Source organism: Papaver somniferum, chromosome 7, assembly GCF_003573695.1.
Source record: "Papaver somniferum cultivar HN1 chromosome 7, ASM357369v1, whole genome shotgun sequence".
Classification (NCBI taxonomy): Eukaryota; Viridiplantae; Streptophyta; class Magnoliopsida; order Ranunculales; family Papaveraceae; genus Papaver; species Papaver somniferum.
Genome location: NC_039364.1, coordinates 225,633,973 through 225,656,850, shown reverse-complemented (window position 1 = coordinate 225,656,850; position 22,878 = coordinate 225,633,973). Strand labels below are relative to the sequence as shown.

The 22,878-nt window shown below is 36.3% G+C and overlaps 2 protein-coding genes across 2 annotated transcripts; one reads left to right on the top strand and one right to left on the bottom strand.

The window, feature by feature from the left end:
• The first annotated feature begins 14,018 nt into the window (after window positions 1–14,018).
• On the top strand, window positions 14,019–18,019 carry LOC113299695 (aromatic aminotransferase ISS1-like). Its single transcript, XM_026548770.1, has 10 exons — window positions 14,019–14,150; window positions 14,376–14,566; window positions 14,663–14,710; window positions 15,303–15,431; window positions 15,988–16,047; window positions 16,333–16,489; window positions 16,579–16,682; window positions 16,804–16,862; window positions 17,134–17,242; window positions 17,488–18,019. Exons 2-10 carry the CDS (start codon window positions 14,504–14,506, stop codon window positions 17,938–17,940), a joined length of 1,182 nt encoding a protein of 393 aa, XP_026404555.1. The 5' UTR covers window positions 14,019–14,150; window positions 14,376–14,503; the 3' UTR covers window positions 17,941–18,019.
• A 113-nt stretch (window positions 18,020–18,132) lies between these two features.
• Window positions 18,133–19,620, bottom strand: LOC113299696 (photosynthetic NDH subunit of subcomplex B 3, chloroplastic-like). The gene is made up of 6 exons (XM_026548771.1): window positions 19,244–19,620; window positions 19,051–19,164; window positions 18,879–18,932; window positions 18,705–18,767; window positions 18,541–18,603; window positions 18,133–18,431 (listed from the first exon to the last, which is right to left on the bottom strand). Exons 1-6 carry the CDS (start codon window positions 19,433–19,435, stop codon window positions 18,396–18,398), a joined length of 522 nt encoding a protein of 173 aa, XP_026404556.1. The 5' UTR covers window positions 19,436–19,620; the 3' UTR covers window positions 18,133–18,395.
• Window positions 19,621–22,878: the final 3,258 nt, after the last annotated feature.

Genomic DNA, 22,878 nt, shown 5'->3' with positions numbered 1-22,878 from the left:
GGTGAGTTATATTTTGGATTAAAAGGATCCGGATATCTGAACCCGAAAACTATATTCGAATAATATTTGGTATTTCGAATGCGAATTTGGACGAATTTTGGAGTTTTCGAACAATCATTGACCCCCTTAGTGCAGACCCATTAAGGATTTTTTTCCGTAAGGTGTTATCACTTATCATCCTCTGTCATAAGGAATTTGCATATATCTGACCCATTGGTAGAGTCCACAACCTTTTAGGATCTGTTTTAAACAAAACTAAAATAAATTCATTGGTTTATTTTGGAGGTTACACATTGATGACATAAGTGCATAATATAATTCATGCAGGTGATTATCTAGCTACATACATAAAAGATTGACCAAAATGAGTCGATTTAGGTGGGTTTTTAGAGATGATACTTTCTGTAGATTGTATATTTTCCGAAGAGAAATAATTTGTGAAGCTCTGAATTGATTCAAAGGTTCTACAATCAAAAAAAAGATTTAGCAAAAATTTTATATTATGAATTGTGGAGAATAAACTCCTCTAAAACCACTTAGACACATAAAATGATTTTTGTTGGGTGTAAAAGTTCATGCACGAAGGTCTTGTCTAAGACCTTTACTCTAGAAGTATACTCATGGTGTGGTAAATATGATGACGAAGCATTACCATCTATATTTTTTTAATAAGAAAGAAGATATATTAAGAACTTATACTTTAATTTACATAAGAGGAGTATTTTATGAGATCTTAAAATTCTTGAGCGGAGACTCAATCCGCTGACTTCCTACTTAAGAATCAGGCTCATGGCTAACTGGGAATTTGACCTAAGACAAATTACTTTAGAATTCAAAAACAAGTGAGATTTAATGCACCCACTTATCACATTTCTCTTCTTCCCTCTCCTACATTTTCCTTGTTTAATTAATATGTCCGACGAGAGTACCATTAATTACATAGTTAGCTTAGAAGAACTATAATATTTAGTATCAAGGAGCATCATGTTAGTTTTGAAGAAGCTGCATGGTACTGAAATTTTGTAGACGTGGATTGGTTATTCTCATTCGTCTCTATCATATGATGGGGAGGTATGTGAATATAAGTGAAGCATGAATAATTCACGCTCGAAGAGTGGATGGATTTATACGTATAACAAGTAACAACGTAGGTGGGTTAAGTGAATTTATTTTTATTCGACTAAAAGAAGAGGCCTCTACGGTCGAGTTCTTTGGAATCCTCAAACCTACTTGTAGGATAACAACGTGAGTTCCTCAGTCACCATAAATGATAAATATAAGACCTTATGGGCTAATAAACTATCCCAAATAATATACTATCTCAGTCTCAAATACAATTTGGAGATGATTTATCTCTCAAACTATACTGCGGATATTCGTAAATTTGGAATCAAACCTTCCAGAAACAACCTAGCAATTAACTGGAAAGCTTTTTGGAAACAAAAACTTCCACCCAAAGTCCATCTCTTTATGTGGAAATTTTTACATCAATGTACGCCTACTAAATTTAAGTTATCTATTTTTACTAGATATCAAGATTATTTGTTGCCTCTGTGTGATGTAGCTGAAGAAACTCCTCAACATCTGTTTTCTGACTGTCATGTTGTCTATAATATGTGGAGCACTGTGCATCATAGTTTCTCTTCCATTTTTCAAACTCTTAGTGTTTATGATAGGATTTCTAATTTCTTCACAGTAGTTAATAATCTAGTGTTAAATGATTATACAATGTATGAGCTAGCTTGTTTTACCCGTTGGGTTGTTTGGAAGGCAAGATGTGCAGATGTTTTTGATAATAAATCCTTTAATGGCACTGAGACATCTAATAATATTTTTGTGCACGTAGAGGAATAGAACATGGTAAAGTTACTAAGAATAAAAAATAATGAGATAGCTAGACAATTTGAACATACTTGGAAACCCCCTGATAATGGGGTTTTCAAAATTAACTTTGATGCTTCCCATATTGATAAAAACACTCTGTCAGGTTGGTGACTAATTTGTAGAGATGTTGCAGGTAACAGTAATGGACTGCGAGGAGGGGCATGTAGTGCAATAGAAAGTTGAGGCTCAAGCACTTTTGGAGGCAGTGATTTGGGAGAAGCAAAATGGTTGGGAAAAGATCGTTCTGGAAGGAGATTTTCAAAATGTAATAACAGCTATGAATGGAAAGCTTGATGCCGTGAAGTGGACTATGCAAAATGCAGTTAATGATGTTATTTTCTTACTTAGTTCTTTTGTGGATTGGAAATGCAAATATGTGCATAGAGATGTAAATACCTTGGTTTCTCTATCCAAATTTGCAAGATCACATTCTATTTGTTTTAATTGGCATAATAATAGCCCTGAATGGGCTAATGTCCTGATTCAACAGGACAAGAATAGTTGTACTCCTTGAGATTTCTTTTAATATATCTATCTTTCCTATTAAAAATAAATAAATAAATAACATTTTAGACCACATACATAACGAATATAAACATGACTATCAAATGAAATAGGACAAAATTTGAAAATGACTAGCTCATCTATTTTGGGACGGAGGTAGTATGACGTAAAGCACGGAATTTTAATAAGTACAAATTATCAAATAGTCCAGAAAATCTTGTTGACTTGGTCGAATTGTTTTAAGGTCCTTAGTATATTTTTAATTTGATCCAAAAAATTATTAGTTGGTCATATTAAAATTACCCACGTGGATGACGTCATCAGTGACAAAATCTATTTTGAAAAAGTGTCAACAATATCCTTTCTTTTTCTTTTCTCTCTCTCTATTGAAATAAATAGAAAACTGAAAGCTTAAATATCTTTTGAACCATGAGTCGAAAAATAACAAATTTTATATATTCGGAAAGCTCTCAACAAAATATTTCCAATGAGTATCATTGTTAATATATTACGAGACTTTTAATTTTTACGTTATCCTAGGACTACCAAACAAACTCATTCTACAAAATGAACTAATTGAATGAACTACCATAATAGCTAGTTTCTACGAAGTGAACTAGTATAATAAACTATTATTACGAGTTCATATTACCATATGAAATATCATTAAGTGTTCATTCTACAATATGAACACATAAAACGAATTCATTCTACAACAACCTATGAAAATCAAAATTTCAAAGAATGAGGAGGAGCATCACATTCTTCTAAAACCGGATATCTATAAGATTCACCTTAACTAATAAAGGGAACGTGAATATTTCAGTGATACTGTTAAGTGCATATTTTGCATATATTTAGTGTCGATTCCATGCTAATAATTGCTTAGTTTCTTGCAAATTATTGTATATTACTCTTGTTTTCTCTTATTTACGTTTTGCTAGGTGAATCATCCATAAGAAGCGAATTGGCACTTAATTGTGCAAGGAAAGAAGTTAGCTACAACCGGAGAAGGGCCAAAGACCAAGTAAAACTCGTTCAAATGTATGAGTGCTTGCGATCATCATGAAGAGGACGAAAATACGAAGCCAACGGCGAAAGAATGCAGTCAATCCGACATCCTACGGAGAAGTTATAAGAGAGACGAGAAGTTGAGCTTGTCGGTTCCTGGGAACTGACAGTATAACGGGAGTGTAGCAGAAACTGAACTGTCAGTCTTGCAAGACTGAAAGTTGAAAGCTAAATACTAAGAGCACCTGCTAGTTGGATAAGGGGCTGCCGCTATCATCTTCTTCACCATGCAATCACGACCATTTCAGGGTTCATGCAGAGTTGACGACGAACTGTGATGGCAGAGTACGAAGGATTGGTTGAGTGTTTGTCATGATTGGAGCTGGGTTTAGAGTTCGAGTTAGCGCATGGAACTGCAGCCATTGATGACGATGGAACTGTTGCTGTGACCGATTGATGGAGCTGTCATCAAGCTCGAGTAATGGCAGGGAAGTCTTGGAGCTGTGAGTGCTGGATGTGGTATTATTGAATGAGGATAAGCTGAAATTCTTGACATCGAGAAAGAGAAGATAGCTCGGCAGAGAAGAGTTGCTGGTGATTCTCGGTGGAGTTTAGCTGAGCTTGATAATGGGTATCGGCTGTTAAGGTCGATCAAGGAATATTGGGTTGTTTGGATGAGTACGTTGTGGTTCTGTTTTGCGAGATGCTGGGTTGGGTCGCTGCCAATGCAAAGAAGACCCTGAGCTCAGTGATTAAATGGAGTTGTACGACAGAATTGATGGAAGTACGGACTGGGTAGGGCAGCGATCAATGGAGATGATATTTGAGCAGTTGAGAGAGTTTCCAAGGAACGAGTAATGGTTTCCTGTGATTATTGATGGTGATTATCGGTAATGGAGTTACGGACAGTTTGAGAAGAAGAAATGGGTTTTTGCCGGTGATTGAATTAGAAAGATGCTTCTGACAGTTTGGTGATGGCATGGTTGTGATGTTGTTGTCGTTTTGGGATATTCTCATTAGCAGAGAGGAAATATGGGAGACGAGATTGGTTTGGCTGGAAAAGATTCAGGAGAGTATACGGCTAGAAGTCCTAGCTGTGGTTACTGTTTAGAGAAGACTGAAAACTTACAGGAGAATAAACGTCTGGGAAGTCCCAGCCGTTGTTGAGAAGAAGAATTTTGAGCAAAAACATCCAGGAGAATACACGGCTTGAAAGTTCTAGCCGCAAGTTAAAAGAAGATTTTTTCGGGAAAAGTTACGGGAGAAGTTGCGGACAGATATTCTGCCGTAATAAGAGAAGAAAAAAATAGCCTGTCAGTTCTAAATGACTGACAAGCCAGTGACGAATTGGGCTGGACCTTTTTGCATCTTGTGCGAGTTTATGGGGATGTTTAGAGAATTCAGTTCAGGGCCAGATTTTGGAACGTGACTAATTTTTGGAATGTTTGGCAACCTTTTGGACCGGAATTCGAGAACGGGCGCAACTACAACTTGCGTATTATATAAGAAGTTCTTCTAATATTTTTTGAGATACCTTTTAATCTTTTATCAAGTCATTGGAGAGGAGAACTCAAGAGAAGCAAAGCTAGGGTTTTGGAGCAATTCATCACCGTAACTATTTCTCTATCATTTTATTATATGAAATTCATGGGTTTTGCTAGTACCATGAGTAGCTAAACTTCTTAATGATTGAGGATGAATTCTAAGTTTTAGACTTGATTAGGGTTAATATATGCATCTATTTTGAGTTCTTCAGGTGATTATTGTTTGTTTCTACTTTAATGAATGTCTATGTTTGATTAATTGATTGCTCGAGGTGGCCAACTTTAGTAGTTTATTGATTGATTTATTGCTAGTAAAGGGTTAGGATATTCGTGTTATTGTTGAATAACCCATACACAAGTAGAAAACGTGAGACCTTGCAGAGGGATTCTATGGAGCAATCGCGTGTAGAACAACATTAGAAAGTGGATCTTGCGCTAAGAGTTTAACTACTAAGATTAACCTAAGTCATAAAATATAAATCATTCGACCACTACTTGGTGGCTTGGACGAATAGAGTCTGATTTTCGAGTGCTTCGGTATTCAGTGACCAAAGGACATCAGGGATAGCACTGCGCTAGTTTTTATTCCACGGTTGATAATAATCTATGATTAATGATGAATATATTAACTCATTGACGGTTTAGTAACGAAGAAGGATTCCTCGATCATCTCTCTCCATATTGTTTACAACTTAATTACTTTATTATTTACTTTATTCCAAAATCTAAAACAAACCCCCCATTGTGACACTTTTTGACAACTAAATCTCCCTGCTCTTCGTGGGAACGAACTTGACTTCCATCATATTATTTTTAATTGAGTGGAAATAAGATATTAATTTGGTTGCACCTACGACACGCATCAGATACCGCTACTTTCTTCATTCTTGTACTAAAACTTTTGACTCAAACACTTCACTGAATTCATTCTCTTTATCTCCAGATTTTAAGAAAACATATGCACATTGGTATAGACTTATTCTGGATGCCCGAATTTTTTGCAGGTTTTTTGGTTACAAATGGACAATATAAACTTCTGTATACATAGATTCTGGTTTTATTTACAAAAAGAGTGCATACTCCTTTTATATTAACACCAACACTTGCAAAAAAATTGAATGAACTTTTGTACAATATTTTATAATGCATACTTCAAGTGCAAGTGTGGAAAAAATATGGGAAGCTATAATTTTGATGGAGAATATACCAACACCATGGAGCATGGGAACGGAACCACCTCCAAACCACAGAAGTCATGAGTTTTGTTCTTATCATCATTTTCATGGACATACTACAAATGATTGCAGAAATGTAAAATGAATTATTCTGAGAATGATAGATAAAGGAAAACTAAACCACTTTGTGGTAGGGCACCCACAATCTCAACCATTGCCACCACCACCAGAACATCACAAAATAAACACGATGAAAAAGAAGGAAACATTCTTCATAGAAGTTGGTGCAAAAGCAAAGAATCTATTCTGTCACTCTATCGTACATTCATACAAGACAATTGAAGATTTTCATGACAATGTTTTGAGTAGGGTGTTCGCAAGAGATAACGATGGAAGATAAATTATGAATATTGCGAAAATCTCGCCACTAGAGGAATGGCAGAAACAGATTATTTCTTTTACCGCAGAAGAAATCCCTGAAGGTGAAGAGGTACATGATAATCCATTGGTAGTAAAATTGGAAATTAATCCAAAACCAAAAGAAGATGAGGATGATAAAGCTGAAGATTCGTGGGCAATTAATAGGATTCTAATCGATACATGAAGCTCTGTGAACATCTTATTTTATCATACTTATAAAACTATGGGAGGAAGAGATGATGATCTTATACCATCAACATATAAGATATATGGTTTTAATGGTACTGACAACAAGCCTAAAGGGGAGGTTACTATGCGAATTCCATTGAAGGAAATATCTTCTGAAATCCTATTATGTGTCGTTGATGTAGAATCACCCTACAATGCATTAATTGGTCGACCTTGGCTAGATGAGATTCTAGGTGTAGCTTAAACTTTCCACCAGTGCATTAAATTCCCTCACACCAGCGGTTTAGGAATCATAAAGGGAGATTGGGTTGAAGGAAAGAGGTGTTACGAAACTGAGATAGAATCTTGCGAAGCTGATCAATATTCACAACCTTTACAAGGGTTGTAAAATGAAAAATTGACTTTGAAAAAAAATGAGGCTAAGGTGAATCGAACCTGAACCTCCTATGTCTAAGACTTGGATTCCAACCACCCTTCCACATTTACATGTCTGCTTATATTTTATGTTTACTTTTATAAATAAGTGATAAGGAAAAAAAAAGGACGGTTATGATGTAAATGGATGGTTATGATGGAGATGGAAAAGATAAGAAGAAGGGATAAATAGACCTTCTACACCCCCCTTAAGAGTCGTCGTATAGGTATAAAAACTTCTGCTAAATTTTTCTCACTTCTGCAAAAAATTCCAACTTCTGCTAAATTTTTCTCACTTCTGCAAAAAACTTCTCACTTCTGCAAAATTTTTCTCACTTCTGCTAAAAGTTTTTGTCATCGCTATTGACAACCTTTATAAGAGTTGTCGTATAGGTATAAACGCTTCTGCTAAATTTTTCTCACTTCTGCTAAATTTTATTCACTTCTGCTAAAAATTTTCTAGCTTCTGCTAGAGTTTTCTCACTTCTGCAAAAAAAATTGTCATCACTATTCACAAACTTTATAAGAGTTTTCGTATAGGTATAAACACTTCTGCTAAATTCTTCTCATTGTTGCTAAATTTTATTCACTTCTGCAAACTTTCAGACTTATAGTAGTCCGCTCCTGGACAGGTTTTGATCTCGGAGCCAGTTTATTTCTCGAAGTTGACGAATTTGTGTGTGTTTAAGGTTTCTTAAAATATTCCCATGGAATATATCTTACCCATAAATGGTTGGATTCATCGTTTTTGCGAACTTTCAGACTTATAGTAGTCCACTCCTGGCCAGGTTTCGATCTCGTATCCAGTTTCTTTCTCGAAGTAGACAAATTTGCGTGTGTTTAAGGTTTATGAGAATATTCCCATGGAATCTTACCAGTAAATGGTTGGATTCATCGTCTTTTCCAACTTTCATACTTATCTATAGTAGGCTGTTCATTGCCAGGTTTCGATCCCGGAGCCAGTTTATTTCTCGAAGTTGACGAATTTGTGTGTATTTAAGGTTTATGAGAATATTCCCATGGAATCTTACCCGTAAATGATTGTATTCATCGTTTTTGCGAACTCTTAGACTTATAGTAGTCCGCTCCTGGCCAGGTTTCGATCTCGGAGCCAGGGTTTGCATAAAATATGCCAGAATAGGGTTTGTTTAATATTCGGAGAATATTTAAAAGGAATCTTACATGTAAATGGATAGATTCATCGTTCTTACGAAGTTTCTGACTTATAATAGTCCACTGACGTCCAGGTTTCGATCTTGGAGCTAGGGTTTGCATATAATATGCCAGAATAGGGTTTGTTTAAGGTTTCGGGGAATATTTAGAAGGAATCTTATCTGTAAGTGGATGGATTCATAGTTCTTACGAAGTTTCCGACTTATAGTAATTCACTCACGGCCAGGTTTCGATCTCGGAGCCGGGGTTTGCACAAAATATGCCAGAATAGGGTTTGTTTAATGTTTCAGAGAATATTCCAAAAGAATCTTACATGTAAATTCATCATTCTTGCGAAGTTTCCGACTTTTAGTAGTCCGCTCACGGCCATGTTTCGATCTCGGAGCCATGGTATGCAAACATTATGCCTGAACAGGGTTTGTTTAAGGTTTCGAAGAATACCCCGAAGGAATCTTATCTGTTAATGGATGGATTCATCGTTCTTACGAAGTTTCTGACTTATAGTAGTCCGTTGACGGCCAGGTTTCGATCTAGGAGCCAGGGTTTGCATACAATATGCCAAAACAAGTTTCGTTTAAGGTTTTAGGGAATATTCTGAAGGAATCTTACCTGTAAGTGGACAGATTCATCGTTCTTACGAAGTTTCCGACTTATAGTAGTCCACTCACAGCCAGGTTTCGATCTCGGAGCCAGTGTATACATACAATATGCCAGAATAGGGTTTGTTTAAGGTTTCAGGGAATATTACGAAGGAATCTTACCTATAAACGGATGGATTCATCGTTCTTACGAAGTTTCCGACTTATAGTAGTCCACTTACGGTCAGGTTTCGATCTCGGAGCCAGGGTATGCTTATAGTATGCCAGAATAGGGTTTGTTTAAGGTTTCGGAGAATATGCCGAAGCAATCTTATCTGTAAGTGGATGGATTCATCGTTCTTACGAATTTTCCGACTTATAGTAGTCCACTCAGGGCCAGGTTTCGATCTCGGAGCCAGGGTTTGCATACAATATGCTAGAATAGGGTTTGTTTAATGTTTCAGGGAATATTCCAAAGGAATCTTATATGTAAATGGATTGGTTCATCATTATTACGAAGTTTCCGACTTATAGTAGTCCGCTCACGGCCATATTTCGATCTCGGAGCCATGGTATGCAAAAATTATTCCAGAATAGGGTTTAGTTAAGGTTTCGGAGAATATTCCGAAGGAACTTAGCTGTTAATGGATGGATTCATCATTCTTACGAAGTTTTCGACTCATAGTAGTCCACTGATGGCCAGGTTTCGATTTCGGATCCAGGGTTTGCATACAATATGCCAGAATAGGGTTTGTTTAAGGTTTCAGGGAATATTTCGAAGGAATCTTACCTGTAAGTGTATGGATTCATCGTTCTTACGAAGTTTACGATTTATAGTAGTTCACTCATGGCCAGGTTTCGATCACGAAGCCAGCGTATGCATAATATATGCCAGAATAGGGTTTGTTTAAGGTTTCAGGCAATATTCCGAAGGAATCTTACCTATAAATGGATGGATTCATCGTTCTTACGAAGTTTCCGACTTATAGTAGTCCACTCATGGCCAGGTTTCGATCTCGGAGCCAAGGTATACATACAATATGCCAGAATAGGGTTTGTTTAAGGTTTCAGGGAACATTCCGAAGGAATCTTACCTGTAAATGGATGGATTCATTGTCCTTACGAAGTTTCCGACTTATAGTAGTCCACTCACGTTCATGTTTCGATCTCGGAGACAGGGTATGCATACAATATAACAGAATAGGTTTGTTTAAAGTTTCGTAGAATATTTCAAAGGAATCTTACCTTTAAATGGATGGATTCATCGTTCTTACCAAGTTTAAGTTCTGAACCCTCCTAGAGATTCTTGGTTCATAGTTTATATGGCTTTATACCACATTTGAAGTTCGAATTGCACTGAGCTTCATATTTAACGATTCTGGTGATATATCATGCTCAGTTTCAAGTTAGAACCCTCGAAGAGCTTCTTGGTTCATAGTTTGTATGGCGTTATACCACATTTGAAGTTCGAATCGACACTAAACTTCATATTTATGGATTTCAGTGATGTATCCTGCTAAGTTTGAAGTCAGAACCCTCCCGGAGCTTCTTGGTTGAGAGTTTATACGCCTTTATGCCATATTTGAAGTTCGAATCGACACTGAGCTTCATATTTATCGATTTTAATGATGTATCCTTCTAAGTTTGAAGTCAAAACCGTCCCGAAGCTTCTTGGTTCATAGTTTGTATGCTGTTATGCCACATTTGAAGTTCGAATCAACACTGAGCTTCATATTTATCGATTTCGATGATGTATCATGCGAAGTTTGAAGTCAGAACCCTCCCGAAGATTCTAAGTTCATAATTTGTATGTCGTTATACCACATTTGAAGTTCGAATCAACACTGAGCTTCATATTTATCGATTTCGATGATGTATCATGCTAAGTTTAAATTCAGAACACCCTCGAAGCTTCTTGACTCATAGTCTATACGTTATTATACCACACTTGAAGTTTGAATCAATACTGAGCTTCATATTTATCGATTTTGATGATGTATCCAACTAAGTTTGAAGTCAGAACCATCATGAATTTCGTGGTCCATCTCTAATAATCTTATAACCTGAGTTTACCAGTGTGAACTAAAGCTACTTCATGACCTGTATAACTTGTCAAAATTACTTCATGACCTCTACGACTAGTCGAAATTCAAACCGGAAGTACAAAGAGAAAGCACAAAAACACAAAGAGAAAGCACAAAAAAACACATCAATTATCGAATTCATTTTCCATTTTCCCGATTCATTCTTATATATTTTTTGGATTTTTTTATATCAGAATGTCGATAACAACGTCCTAAATTTATTAATTTTTTTTTTGATTTTTCTTCATGTCGAAGATTGATAATTAAACCGAAAACATGAGTTTAAATTAACACAAAGAGAAAGCACAAAGAAAACACACTTGCCTTGATCCGTATGGCACTCTTAACTTAAATCTATACCGTCCAAATATTTTCATAATCTGTATGACCCCATCCTACCACATCTTATCCGTTCAGATTCTTTTAGATAAAACGAATATTTTTCTATCACTTATCTTCAAACACTCACTTTTATCTCTTCTCTCATCTTCCCCTCCCTCAGAAAAAAAAACCCTAACTCGAGTTGCGCCTCCCTCGGAAAAATACAAACCTCACTCAAGATTTGTTTAACCAGTGATTTAACAAAGGGATCAGTTTCAGTATGAAGCAAATCAGAAATCCTACATCTGAAAAAACGAAACCAAATCTCAAGATCTCTTCAGAACCTAATTCATTGATTTCCCAAATCCCTGATTCTCTTTTCGATTTCATACTGAATCCTCACAAACCCTAGCTTTAGTTCAAGTGGAAACCCTTAATTTCATCACTGATTTCTCTATTTTACTTCATCTTGAACTCATCCCCCCAAACCCTAACTAAGGAATGCTTTATCCAAACCGTGGCTACAATGTTCATGAGCCAATTCAATCGAATCGAATCATCTTTGCTTCAACACAGACTTGTAAGGTCTGTCCATAGAGTCAGATCGCTACAAAACACAGACTTGTGAGATCTTGAACGTGTTTGCCTGCTCTGATACCAATTGAAAAAGCGGGGGTCTAACATCACCACCCAATATTTCGGTTAGCAATCTGTATGGAAAAACTCCAATATACTTTTTATGATAATCAACTTGACAGTCAGACTCAATCAATAAAAAGATATATCAAAGAGTTTATATCTCAATCTCTCGATTTAATCTTACTCAAGCAAACTGCGAGTCTCGATTAAAGAAAGATAGACTTGCATGGTACCAAAGACCAATATCCAAGGATCAATCAATATCAATCAAATCGTTAGGTCATATTATCCAATTGATTGATCTAACGCACAACCTGTATTATTTCTATTATATAAACTAATATAATACGGAAAGACACCAGAAGTTTTGTTAACGAGGAAACCGCAAATGCAGAAAAACCCCGGGACCTAGTCCAGATTGAATACACACTGTATTAAGCCGCTACAGACACTAGCCTACTCCACGCTAACTTCAGACTTGACTGTAGTTGAACCCAAATCAGTCTCCCATTGATCCAAGGTATAGTTGCACCCCTACGCCTCTGATCCCAGCATGATACTACACACTTGATTACCTTAGCTGATCTCACCCACAACTAAGAGTTGCTACGACCCAAAATTGCAGTCTTTAACAATAAACAAATTTGTTTCCCACAGAAAAGTCTATCAAAGGATAAATCTGTCTCCCACAGAAAAACCCTAAAGTTTTGTTTCGTCTTCTGATATGAAACCAAGGTGAACAGAAACCAATTGATAATCCAGTCTTATATTCCCGAAGAACAGCCTAGATTAATCAATCACCTCACAACAATCTTAATCTATGGTAGCGAAACAAGATGTTGCGGAATCACAACTATGAGACGAAGATGTTTGTGATTACTCTATCGGAGAACTCTCACAATCTCAAGCCAATCAATCTGATTGTACTCGTATGATAGAAGATGCAAGATCAGATCACACAACTACGATAAAAGTAGTATTGGTCTGGCTTCACAATCCCAATGAAGTCTTTAAGTCGTTTAACCCGGTTTGAGAAAACAAAAACAGAAGGTTAAAAAAGAATCGACTCTAGCTTACAAACTAATCACACGAAAGGTGTGGGGATTAGTTTTGCACAATACTAGATGTCTCCTATATATAGTCTTCAAATCAGGGTTTGCAATCAATGTTAGCTTAGTAACAAAGCATTCAATATCCACCATTAGATGAAAACCTGATTTAGATTCAAGCTAATATTTCTCAACCGTTAGATCGAAAACTTAGCTTGTTATACGCTCTTGGATTGAACGCTTCTAGGTTTGTTAACCGTACCCAAACGTGTGCATTGTTGGTTTGAACAAAATCAACCAAAAGGTTAGCCATATGAGAATTTCATATCAACCATGTTCTTCTTCACCATAACTAGTTCAAATGACTCAATTGAACTAGTTAAGAGGGTTGTTCAATTGCAAGGAATATCATGTACTACACAAGACACAATTGAAGCAAAGATGATTTGATTCACTCGAATCGGTTCATGAACTTTATAGGCACGGTTTGCAAACTGCACTCCTTAGTCTTATAAGTTTAAGTTCAGAAATCATCTTCAAATATATAACCTTCTCAAGTTCGCAGACTAGGTTCGCGGACTTAAGCAATCGGGTAGAGTTCACAAACTCCAGCAAAAATTCTCGGGATGAGAACTACGCCGGTTCGCGGACTGGGTTCACGAACTTGGCTAACGCAAGTAGTTTGTCAACTCTAACATAAATTCTCGGGTTTGAGAACTTCGGAAATTCACGGACCGAGTTCGCGGACTTGGCACTTGCCATCCGATTTCTCTTGATCTACAAAGTTCGCAAACTTTGGTTCAAGAAATAGGACTTATACATAAATGTGTTTCCACAACAATGTTTATGTCCACCATTGGTTATGTAATCTAAACTCTCATTTCAATCATTGAAACATTCTCAGAGAAAATATTGTACAAAAGTTCATTCACTTTTTTTGTAATGAGTATAAAAGGTAAAGTAATTAATTTCATTACTTACTAAGAATTTTCATTTTATATTTTTTTCAATCAATTTTCATTTTATATTAACCTGTAAAAAAAAAAACCCATGGTCGAATAAAATCCTGTAAAACGGGATTTATGAAGAAGAATCGTTCTTTAGTAATGACTAATGAGTTAAGGGCAGGGTGTAAGATTCTCTAAGCCTGAAACTAAAAGATAAAGTGAGTAATTACAAGTTTTATCCGTCATCACATACTAACTAATCCAGAATCAGACAAAAATTTCTATCCAAAATTCTGTCTTTTATGGTCTAGGTTCGAGGTTTCTTCAACTTAATTCCAAAAATGAGGGAAAAAATAATTGATTTTGATACAATTATGATGGGTTTCTTTATAATTTAGTAGGTAAAAAAAAAGTGATTTTTTTTCTTTGTTTGTTATTGGTAGGTGGTGACTCTCAGTTGGTACAAAGATTTTATAAATTTGGGGTGTCTTTCTTTGACTTACAAGTTCTTCATTCTCAAAGAATTTTCAGTGAGTTTTGGAAAAAAAAATTCAACTTTTTTGATTGAAAGATGGGAACTTATATGAAATTGGCTAAGAGGGTTTTGGAGACTGAATCTCCTGTCATGGTTCAGGTATGTTGATTTTATTGAAAGAATTTTAATCTGTGAATGTTTATATGATCTTGGGGGATATTGATTTTGTTGATTTTATTTTTTATTTTTTTTCAGATACAGGAAATACTTAGAAGTTGTAAAGATGCTGTTTCTTTAGCTCAGGTATGTTCTGTTTACTCTTTTTAATGTTTTTCAATTTATAAACCTAGAAATTTGATTTGAGGATGATGAGGATATGAAAACAAGGTATAACTTTTGAGACACGGATGTTTGGTGTTGGATGTTTTTGCTTAAAATTAGTGTTGATCTTATATTATAGTATATGAGTTGGTTTAGATATGCTGCTTTGGAACTAGTTGTTCAAAAATTGATAAAATAGAGAAAGTTGAGAATACTTTTAGTGTACTTTTCGAGAGCACTGAATAAAGGATTGTGGTGGAGGTTTTGTTCTTGGAAACAATGTTCATTTTGCAATGGTCTAAATGTTTAAAATGTCTGTTGGATTAACTGTTGATATTGGCAAGTAGAATAGCATATTTGGTTTCTCGTTTCGTTTTTCCTCTTTTTTTTTCTTTGAGGGATATGATATGATATCTAGTATATGCTGTTCAGAATAATCACTGATTCTCGTAGTTATGAAAAATGTGGTTGAAGGGGGAAATATGTTCCCATTTTCTTTATTTGTTCATTTGTTTGTTCTGGGACTTTGTGTCAACCATGTGGTATCTGATCTTTATGGGTGATGATGTTGCAGGGGGTAGTTTACTGGCAACCCCCTGAGGAAGCTCTGGAGAAAGTTAAGAAAATTGTGGATGAACCTTTAACAAGTCGTTATGGTGGTGACGAAGGTCTACCAGCACTTCGAGAGGCATTGACTAAAAAGGTATTCCTTTGTTTAGATAACATCTAAAATATCGAGCTATCTGCTTTGAATTGATTAATTTAATTGGTTTATAATTGATATTTTGCACGTTAAGTAGGTTTCCTTTCGTGATGCTTATTCTAAGGTTCACTTTAACTTTTAAGCGCCTTGAATTCAATTAGAAACTTCTCGAGTAAACAGATTATCTATGACAATAGTTACATTGCCCATAGTTAACCATTTATTTGCCTCTGTTATCACATTGGTCGGTCTTCAAGTTGCTGACATTGACTACAGAAGAACGAAAATGTTATGCCATATTATTCTTGTAAACTCCCTTGTCTCAAAAACTTGAGAATGATGAAATGACATAAACAGGTTGAAGTTGATATGATCATTCGCTGTTAGCTTTTTTTAAGTAGGCATGTAGCATGTCCATATGCTACAAAAACAAAATGAAATAGAAGCGGTGGTTTCATCTATCTGGTGATGTCCCGTTGCAAGAATTTGAGCTACTGTATCCTTCTATGTGGAAATATAGTTTCCTTCTTAAATTGTCTTCTCCTTTTATCTGCAGTTACAAGAAGAAAATAAACTATACAAATCTTCAGTGATGGTCACAGCTGGTGCAAATCAGGTGTCTACCTTTAACTTTTCATTGTCGTTTTATATTTTGTCTTCTGCTTTAAAGATTTTGCAGTGCTACTGTGCTTCACTAGTTATAGGATAGGGTCGCAAACTACTCCAAACTGTAGACACTAATTTTTTATACTCATAAACATATTTTAGACTTGCTTCTATTTGTAAAGACATTTATAGAGTTTAAATATTAACCACTCTTTCTAGGCTGCAATGCTAGCTATATCTCTAAGTTCTACTTTTTCCATGAAATTTGAATTAGCAATGACTATTTGATTTCCAGGCTTTTGTAAATCTGGTTCTCGCGCTGTGTGATGCTGAGGATAGGGTTGTGATGTTTGCCCCATATTACTTCAATTCATACATGTCCTTCCAGATGACTGGAATCACCGACATTCTGGTTGGACCTGGAGACCCCAAAACACTTCAGCCGGATGCAGGTTAAAGCTTAAAATATGGTATTTTTTATTCGTTCACTCTTAAGAGGATTGGGTGTTCTTATCTTTATAAATATTTTTTATTTCTGCAGATTGGTTAGAAAAGGTTCTATCGACTGAACCTGTCCCGAAGCTTGTTAATATTGTAAACCCTGGCAACCCTTCTGGGACATACATACCAGAGCCTCTTCTCAAGGTACTACGCTCATCTCAAGCCAGTAGTTTGCGATAAATAGGGATGACAGTATGACACAAGTAACAAAAGCAGCGCTTGTCTTTCTTTCTCTCATGACCTGTTTTCTTCTGAAATTATCTAGAGAATTTCTGATCTATGCAAAAAGGCTGGCTCTTGGCTTGTCGTCGATAATACATATGAGTAAGTGTATATCTGTGATTGAATTTTTCCTTTAATTCTTCCAGATGGTTTCTATAGTGAATAGGTTCTACTGGGTATTGTGAGCGAAATTCATTATCAGCTACAAGATGCAGTGCAATAGCATTGTTCTTAATTACATCTGTGGTCAGTGTGCGGATTTGAACTACTAACCTCAGTTATGGAGTCAACCCCCTGAAACTGAAATAGTTACATTATCATGAACTCCATGGTTTTAATGTTTTAGACCAGATTTTGATATTTCTCTGTTCAGGTACTTCATGTATGATGGATTGAAGCATACATGTATAGAGGGTGATCACATACTCAATGTGTTTTCATTCTCGAAAGCCTATGGAATGATGGGATGGCGAGTTGGATATGTAAGTAAATACATATGTTCATTCATCTCCAAATACAAACTTAGTTTCCTCATCCATCAAATTGTTGGCCATTAAGAGCCTAGCAGAAAATTGTCAATCTGCCCTTGCCTGATTGTTTGTTGATCACAGTGTTTTGTCCTTTTATTCTTTCTATTCGTTAATTGTTTTGTGTCTCTCACATTGAGATGATCTGTCCAAATGTTTCTGCGGAAAGTTAGAGTTTATTGTGTCTAAAATATTTGCAGATAGCATACCCAACAGAAACCAAGGGTCTTGCAGAGCAGCTCCTCAAGGTCCAGGATAACATTCCCATTTGTGCTCCCATAGTATCACAGCGTCTAGCTCTTTTTTCCTTGGAAACGGGATCTGACTGGGTCAGAAATCAGGTGAAAGACCTTGTCAAGAATAGAGAAATCCTCTTGGATGCACTATCACCCCTAGGAGTGGGAGCAGTGAAAGGTGGCGAAGGCGCCATCTACTTATGGGCAAAACTTCCAGACAAACACCAAGACGATTTTGAGGTTGTTCGTTGGCTTGCTAAGAGGCACGGAGTAGTCTTAATTCCGGGAAGTGCAAGTGGTGGACCAGGGTGTGTTCGAGTTTCTTTCGGTGGATTGAAAGACGGCGATTGTGAATTTGCAGCTTTGAGGTTGAAGAAGGGATTGGAAGAGCTGGTGAAACATGGAATGGTGCAGTGAAAAAAATAAATAACGATTTGTCAAAACATTTAAGTTTATGATTCTCATCTCTAATAAAAATCTGAGTTCTTTTTCTTAAGTTTGATAGAGCCAGATTTAGAAAGTCACAGTTAGATTTTCATTTAAACTGCACACTGAGAAAAGACCAAACTGGTAATCGCCCTAGGTAACTGGTTGACGATTTGATGTATATAAGCAGAAGGGAATGTCTTCATTAATCAGCGTGTTCACTGGAACTAAGAATCGGTTTTTGTGCTTGCAACTGGAGAGTTCTTGGATTAAGGTGGTTTCAGAATGCCAGCATACAAGTAAAATGCTTTTTTATAAGCACACATTCATTTTCTGAGGGAACTGGTACACAGTACAAAAAATCACAAGTACATTTGCAGGTCCATGGTGAGACAGGTAATCCTCATTACTGCAGCCACAGTAATCTCTTTTTTCATTAACGGTGATTATTTCTTCCACTGTGGCAACCGCTGAACAACAACCTGAGACCAATTTATAGAGATGCATACATAATTGGTTATAACTTCATGATCATTCAAAACCGATAAACTACCAAATTTCTTCATTTTAACTGGTTGAAATTTAGCTTACCTTGCCGGAATTTTCCTTGTTCCCAACAATAGTTTGACAAGCTAATCTCCAAGACTCAGGTTTCTGTCAGGATTCCAGGTAAATGTTAAACAGGTGATCAAAAATGTTCAAGAAAATGCAGTAAGAAATGCGAATAAGCTAAAACTGGGTCTGAAATAGCTCACCTTTTTAAGATATTTGAGTTCAGTATCAGTTCTTTCGTTTAAAAGATCACTTCCATCAATTATCTGAACGAAGCAAATGCGAATTTCACACTCTTTTAGTAACAACATCAGAAATGTACACACTTTTTGGGTCAAGATTGTGGAATTCACAACCACAATGTTGTTCAATCATACCTCAACAATGCAGGTTCCACAGCTTCCACCACCACCACAATTCATCACTTTTCCCTGTTATAAGAAGAACAAAAAATTGAAAGACCAGGAAATTTAACATTTAAACAAGTGTTGGTAGGAGGGGGCAACTGCCCCCACTTGCCCCTGAGACGCTAGAATTAACAAAGCTTACATATGCGGCATAGAGTTCTATCTTGTTATCCGCCATAATTTTCTTCAACAGCTTCTCTCCACTAATCGCAGACGCTTTATCCACTGGATAAGTTCCATCTCCTTGTGGTTTTGGCTGCCATCATTGAAAATATAGAATTGATCTTTAAGAACAAAATCTGAAAATGAAAGAAGAGTAGTTAAGATTTACTTACACCAATGAATTCGAGCTCAATTTCGGGTTTCTCTGGTGAAGGCTCAGGAGGATTTACTGCCACAGACACTGTGAATGAATTCTTCTTCTTCAGTGAAGGAAATGAAACCACGGGCTTCGTGCAATGAAGGTTTTCAGTTGAGATTTCTGGATATCGAATTGGTGATACAGCTCTCAGATTAATGGCAGCCATTTCTTTTCTCTGCTTCTTCTACTTCGACACTTCTCGAATTTTCTCATTCTTATATGATCCATTGAAAAGGGCATTTTAGGTATTGGGTAGTTGTGTGGTTCGAGTTCGACCAAGTCGTGTGTTCTATGTAACATATGCAGCTAGTTGAGCCTAAACAACATTTTTTTTTTCAATCCTACTTCAGTTCAACTTTGTGGTTGAAGTTCAGGAAGCTCAAGATGCCTTGTAAACTGTTGATTTTTTTTGTGGAAGATAATTTTATAATGTCCTACCTGTTAGAATCAATTTGACACATGTTTCTGATATAACTGATTTTTCTTGTCCACTCTGTAATACAACCAATATAGAAGATATTAATCATCTCTTTTTTACCTGTTTTTTGCTGTTGCCATTTGAAAAGCTTCTCTTCCTCAGCATTTTCATCCTTTACAACAGTATAATACTCTTACTGATTGGATTTATACTTGGTCCTCCACAAATGTTGTGATCAACATTGATTCAGATTCTCCTTCTATACATGGAATAGTTGCAACAATGTGGCATATATGGAGATACAGATGTCAAGTTATCTTTCAGCAGACGCAGATTAATATAAACTCTGTTTTAATTCCTCTTTTCAAGCATCTTACTAATATTGCTTCATCATAACGGTCTCATCAGCATGCTTGCCATCCTAGACAGATTGTAGGACATTCACATCATTGGAACCCTCCTCCACCAGACACTTTAAAAATGAATGTTGATGCTTCATATCATAAAGGTTTTTATCTATCCGGTATTGCTGCGATAATTAGAACTTCTGCAGGACAACACGTTGCTTCCAGAGGAGTACTTAAAAGAGTAGCAAATGCTTTTCAAGCTGAGACATGGGCTTTATTAGAAGCAATGAAATGGGATAAAGCTAAAGAATGAAATGCTGTTATCTTTGAATCCCATAATAAGAGTTTGATGTTGTATATGACTGAAGGTTTGCCTTTACCTCCCTGGGAAAGATAAAAACATCCTTAGCCAAAGATGTTTTTAACTTGGCGTTGGCTTGGACATGCCCCTGGGAGCCGAAGTAACTGATCCAACTCCCACGAGTAGACCTAGTGTTGACCTCCTACTTGAGACTCAGGCTCCTAGCCAGTTGGGCAGACCCTTGATAGTTGCATAAACTTCATTTGTCAGTAAATTTCTAGTGTATAAAATTTAGATTTTTTTCTTTCTTCCAACTGATTGTTGTGCAAACACGAGCTTGCCATGGTTGCATCCAAAATGTCATGTGCCTATTAGTCGAGTCCTTGTTAGTTGACTGGTCAATTGTTTTCACTTCTTGAATGGTGTCTTCAATCTGTACTAGCGAGGTCTTATAGTATGTTCCAGGATTAAGTTAAGTTACATGTATCCAACGACTGTGATTAATTGTTGGAGTTGAGTGAGAGTTAGTGAGATGTATTTATTGCAAATCATTGTTTGAAACTCGGTAAGAAATGAAATAATAATTATTAGGCTCATTCCATTGGAAGAGTAGGTTACTACTATGTGTGATTCATCCTCAACTTGTAGTTTCATAACATTTGGTATCAGTCGTGGATCCTGTGTTCTTGATTCATGACGGGAGGAGGTGATAAAGCACCTAAAGTAAAGGATGCTGCTCATCAGAAAATGCTTGATGGGAAACGATTATCTGTTGTGGAAAAATATTTATCAGAACTCAATCTTGAGATGGGTTCGATCAAAGAAACTTTGAGTTTTCAGTTTGCTACAATTTGTAGGCATATGGGTATTTCAATTCTGGTTGTTTCTCCTTCAAATCATCCACCAGATCCGAGTTCTACATTTGATGCTCATACTATAAATCCATTTGGTGAATTGAATCATAATACTGGTTTACATCTTACTTCAGGTAATTTTAATCGCCAACCCAAAATTTATTTTCCTAGGTCTGATGGTTATAATCCTAGGGGATGGATTCAGAAATGTGAGCGTTATTTTCACCTTAATTATGTGAAGTTGGCCAAAAGGGTAGATTTAGTTTCTATACATCTAGATAATAAAGTAGATGTTTGGTTTTTAGACTATCAAGAGGGTAAACCATTTATAGATTGGGATACATTTGCTTCTGATGTTTGTTTTCGATTTGAGGATGTTGCTTAAGATAATTATGTTGGCAGCTTTAGCAAATTGTCTCAAATAACTACAGTTTAGGAATATGTTATGATCCTATACCTTGTCAAGGGTTTGAACTTAAGTTTTGAATGAAAACAAGAGAATAAGAAGATTAAAAGAAGAGAAGAAGTCAGAAGAAGAAGAAGATTGAAGAAAATAATTTTATTGCTTGCCTGAATGTTTACATGACTCAGATATATATATAGTTGATGTAACTTCCTAAACAAGAATGTAGACGACTTCTAAAAATAACTATAACTACTTCATTAAGATTAAGCTAAATAAGGAAATCATATGAAAGAAAATAACGTGTAAAGGAGTTGGTGTCACAACATCCCACCCTGCCTAAAACATGGCTTGTCCTCAAGCCTGAAAGTCTGGAAAGCGAATCACTAGTTCATCCGCATCCTCCCATGTTGCTTCTTCAGTTGTATGATCCTTTCACTTGACCATCCACTTTGTCCCAGCAACATTCCCCTTCTTAAACATCTTACAGGTCCAAGATTGTATCAGGTTCCCATTTCTCATAGTCGACTGTCACAGGTAAGTCAGTATTAAGAATCTCAGATGATCCAAGTTTCATTTTCAACTGAGAGACGTGAAACACAGGATGAATTCGACTTGTAACTGGCAACTCTAAGCGGTAAGCAACTGTCCCAATTTTCTCAATGACCTTGAATGGTCCATAGAACTTAGGTGACAACTTATAGAATGAAGAAGTAGCTGCAGTAGTTTGACGATAAGGTTGCAATCGCAAGAAAACCCAATCGTTGACTGAAAAGCTGCGTTCAGTCCTATGCGCATCAGCATAAGCCTTCATTCTGGCTTGCGCATCATGTAAATTTGATTTAAGAATCTTCAAATTATGATCTTTGGCTTGTTGAATTATATCAACAACATGGACAGTAGTTGAGCCTGGGAGATATGTAGTAATTGTTGGAGGAGTCTTACAGTAAAGAGCTTGATAAGGGCTCATTTTAATGGATGTGTTATAACTAATGTTATACCACCATTCTTCCACGGTAGCCACTTAACCCAATATTTTTGTTTAATCCCAGCAAAGGAACGTAAATAACATTCCAAGGTTTTGTTGGTAACTTTTGTTTGTCCGTCAGATTGAGGATGATATGCAGAGCTTCGACAAAGATGAGTGTGCTGCAAAGAAAAGAATACCTCCCAGAAATTGCTCATAAAAATTGGGTCACGATCACTAGTGATGCTCTTGGGCATTCCATGTAAACGTACTATTTCTCGTATGAAAATCTCAGCCACGGTATCAACTGAATAAGGAT

Excerpts from the sequence above, each read along its gene's own strand:
- LOC113299695 (XM_026548770.1), top strand. The coding sequence starts at position 14,504 with ATGGGAACTTATATGAAATTGGCTAAGAGGGTTTTGGAGACTGAATCT. Across the intron at positions 14,567-14,662 it reads AATCTCCTGTCATGGTTCAG|ATACAGGAAATACTTAGAAG; the intron begins GTATGTTGATTT and ends ATTTTTTTTCAG. Across the intron at positions 16,683-16,803 it reads TACCAGAGCCTCTTCTCAAG|AGAATTTCTGATCTATGCAA; the intron begins GTACTACGCTCA and ends GAAATTATCTAG.
- LOC113299696 (XM_026548771.1), bottom strand. The coding sequence starts at position 19,435 with ATGGCTGCCATTAATCTGAGAGCTGTATCACCAATTCGATATCCAGAA. Across the intron at positions 18,933-19,050 it reads TAGAACTCTATGCCGCATAT|GGAAAAGTGATGAATTGTGG; the intron begins GTAAGCTTTGTT and ends TTCTTATAACAG. Across the intron at positions 18,432-18,540 it reads ACAAGGAAAATTCCGGCAAG|GTTGTTGTTCAGCGGTTGCC; the intron begins GTAAGCTAAATT and ends AATTGGTCTCAG.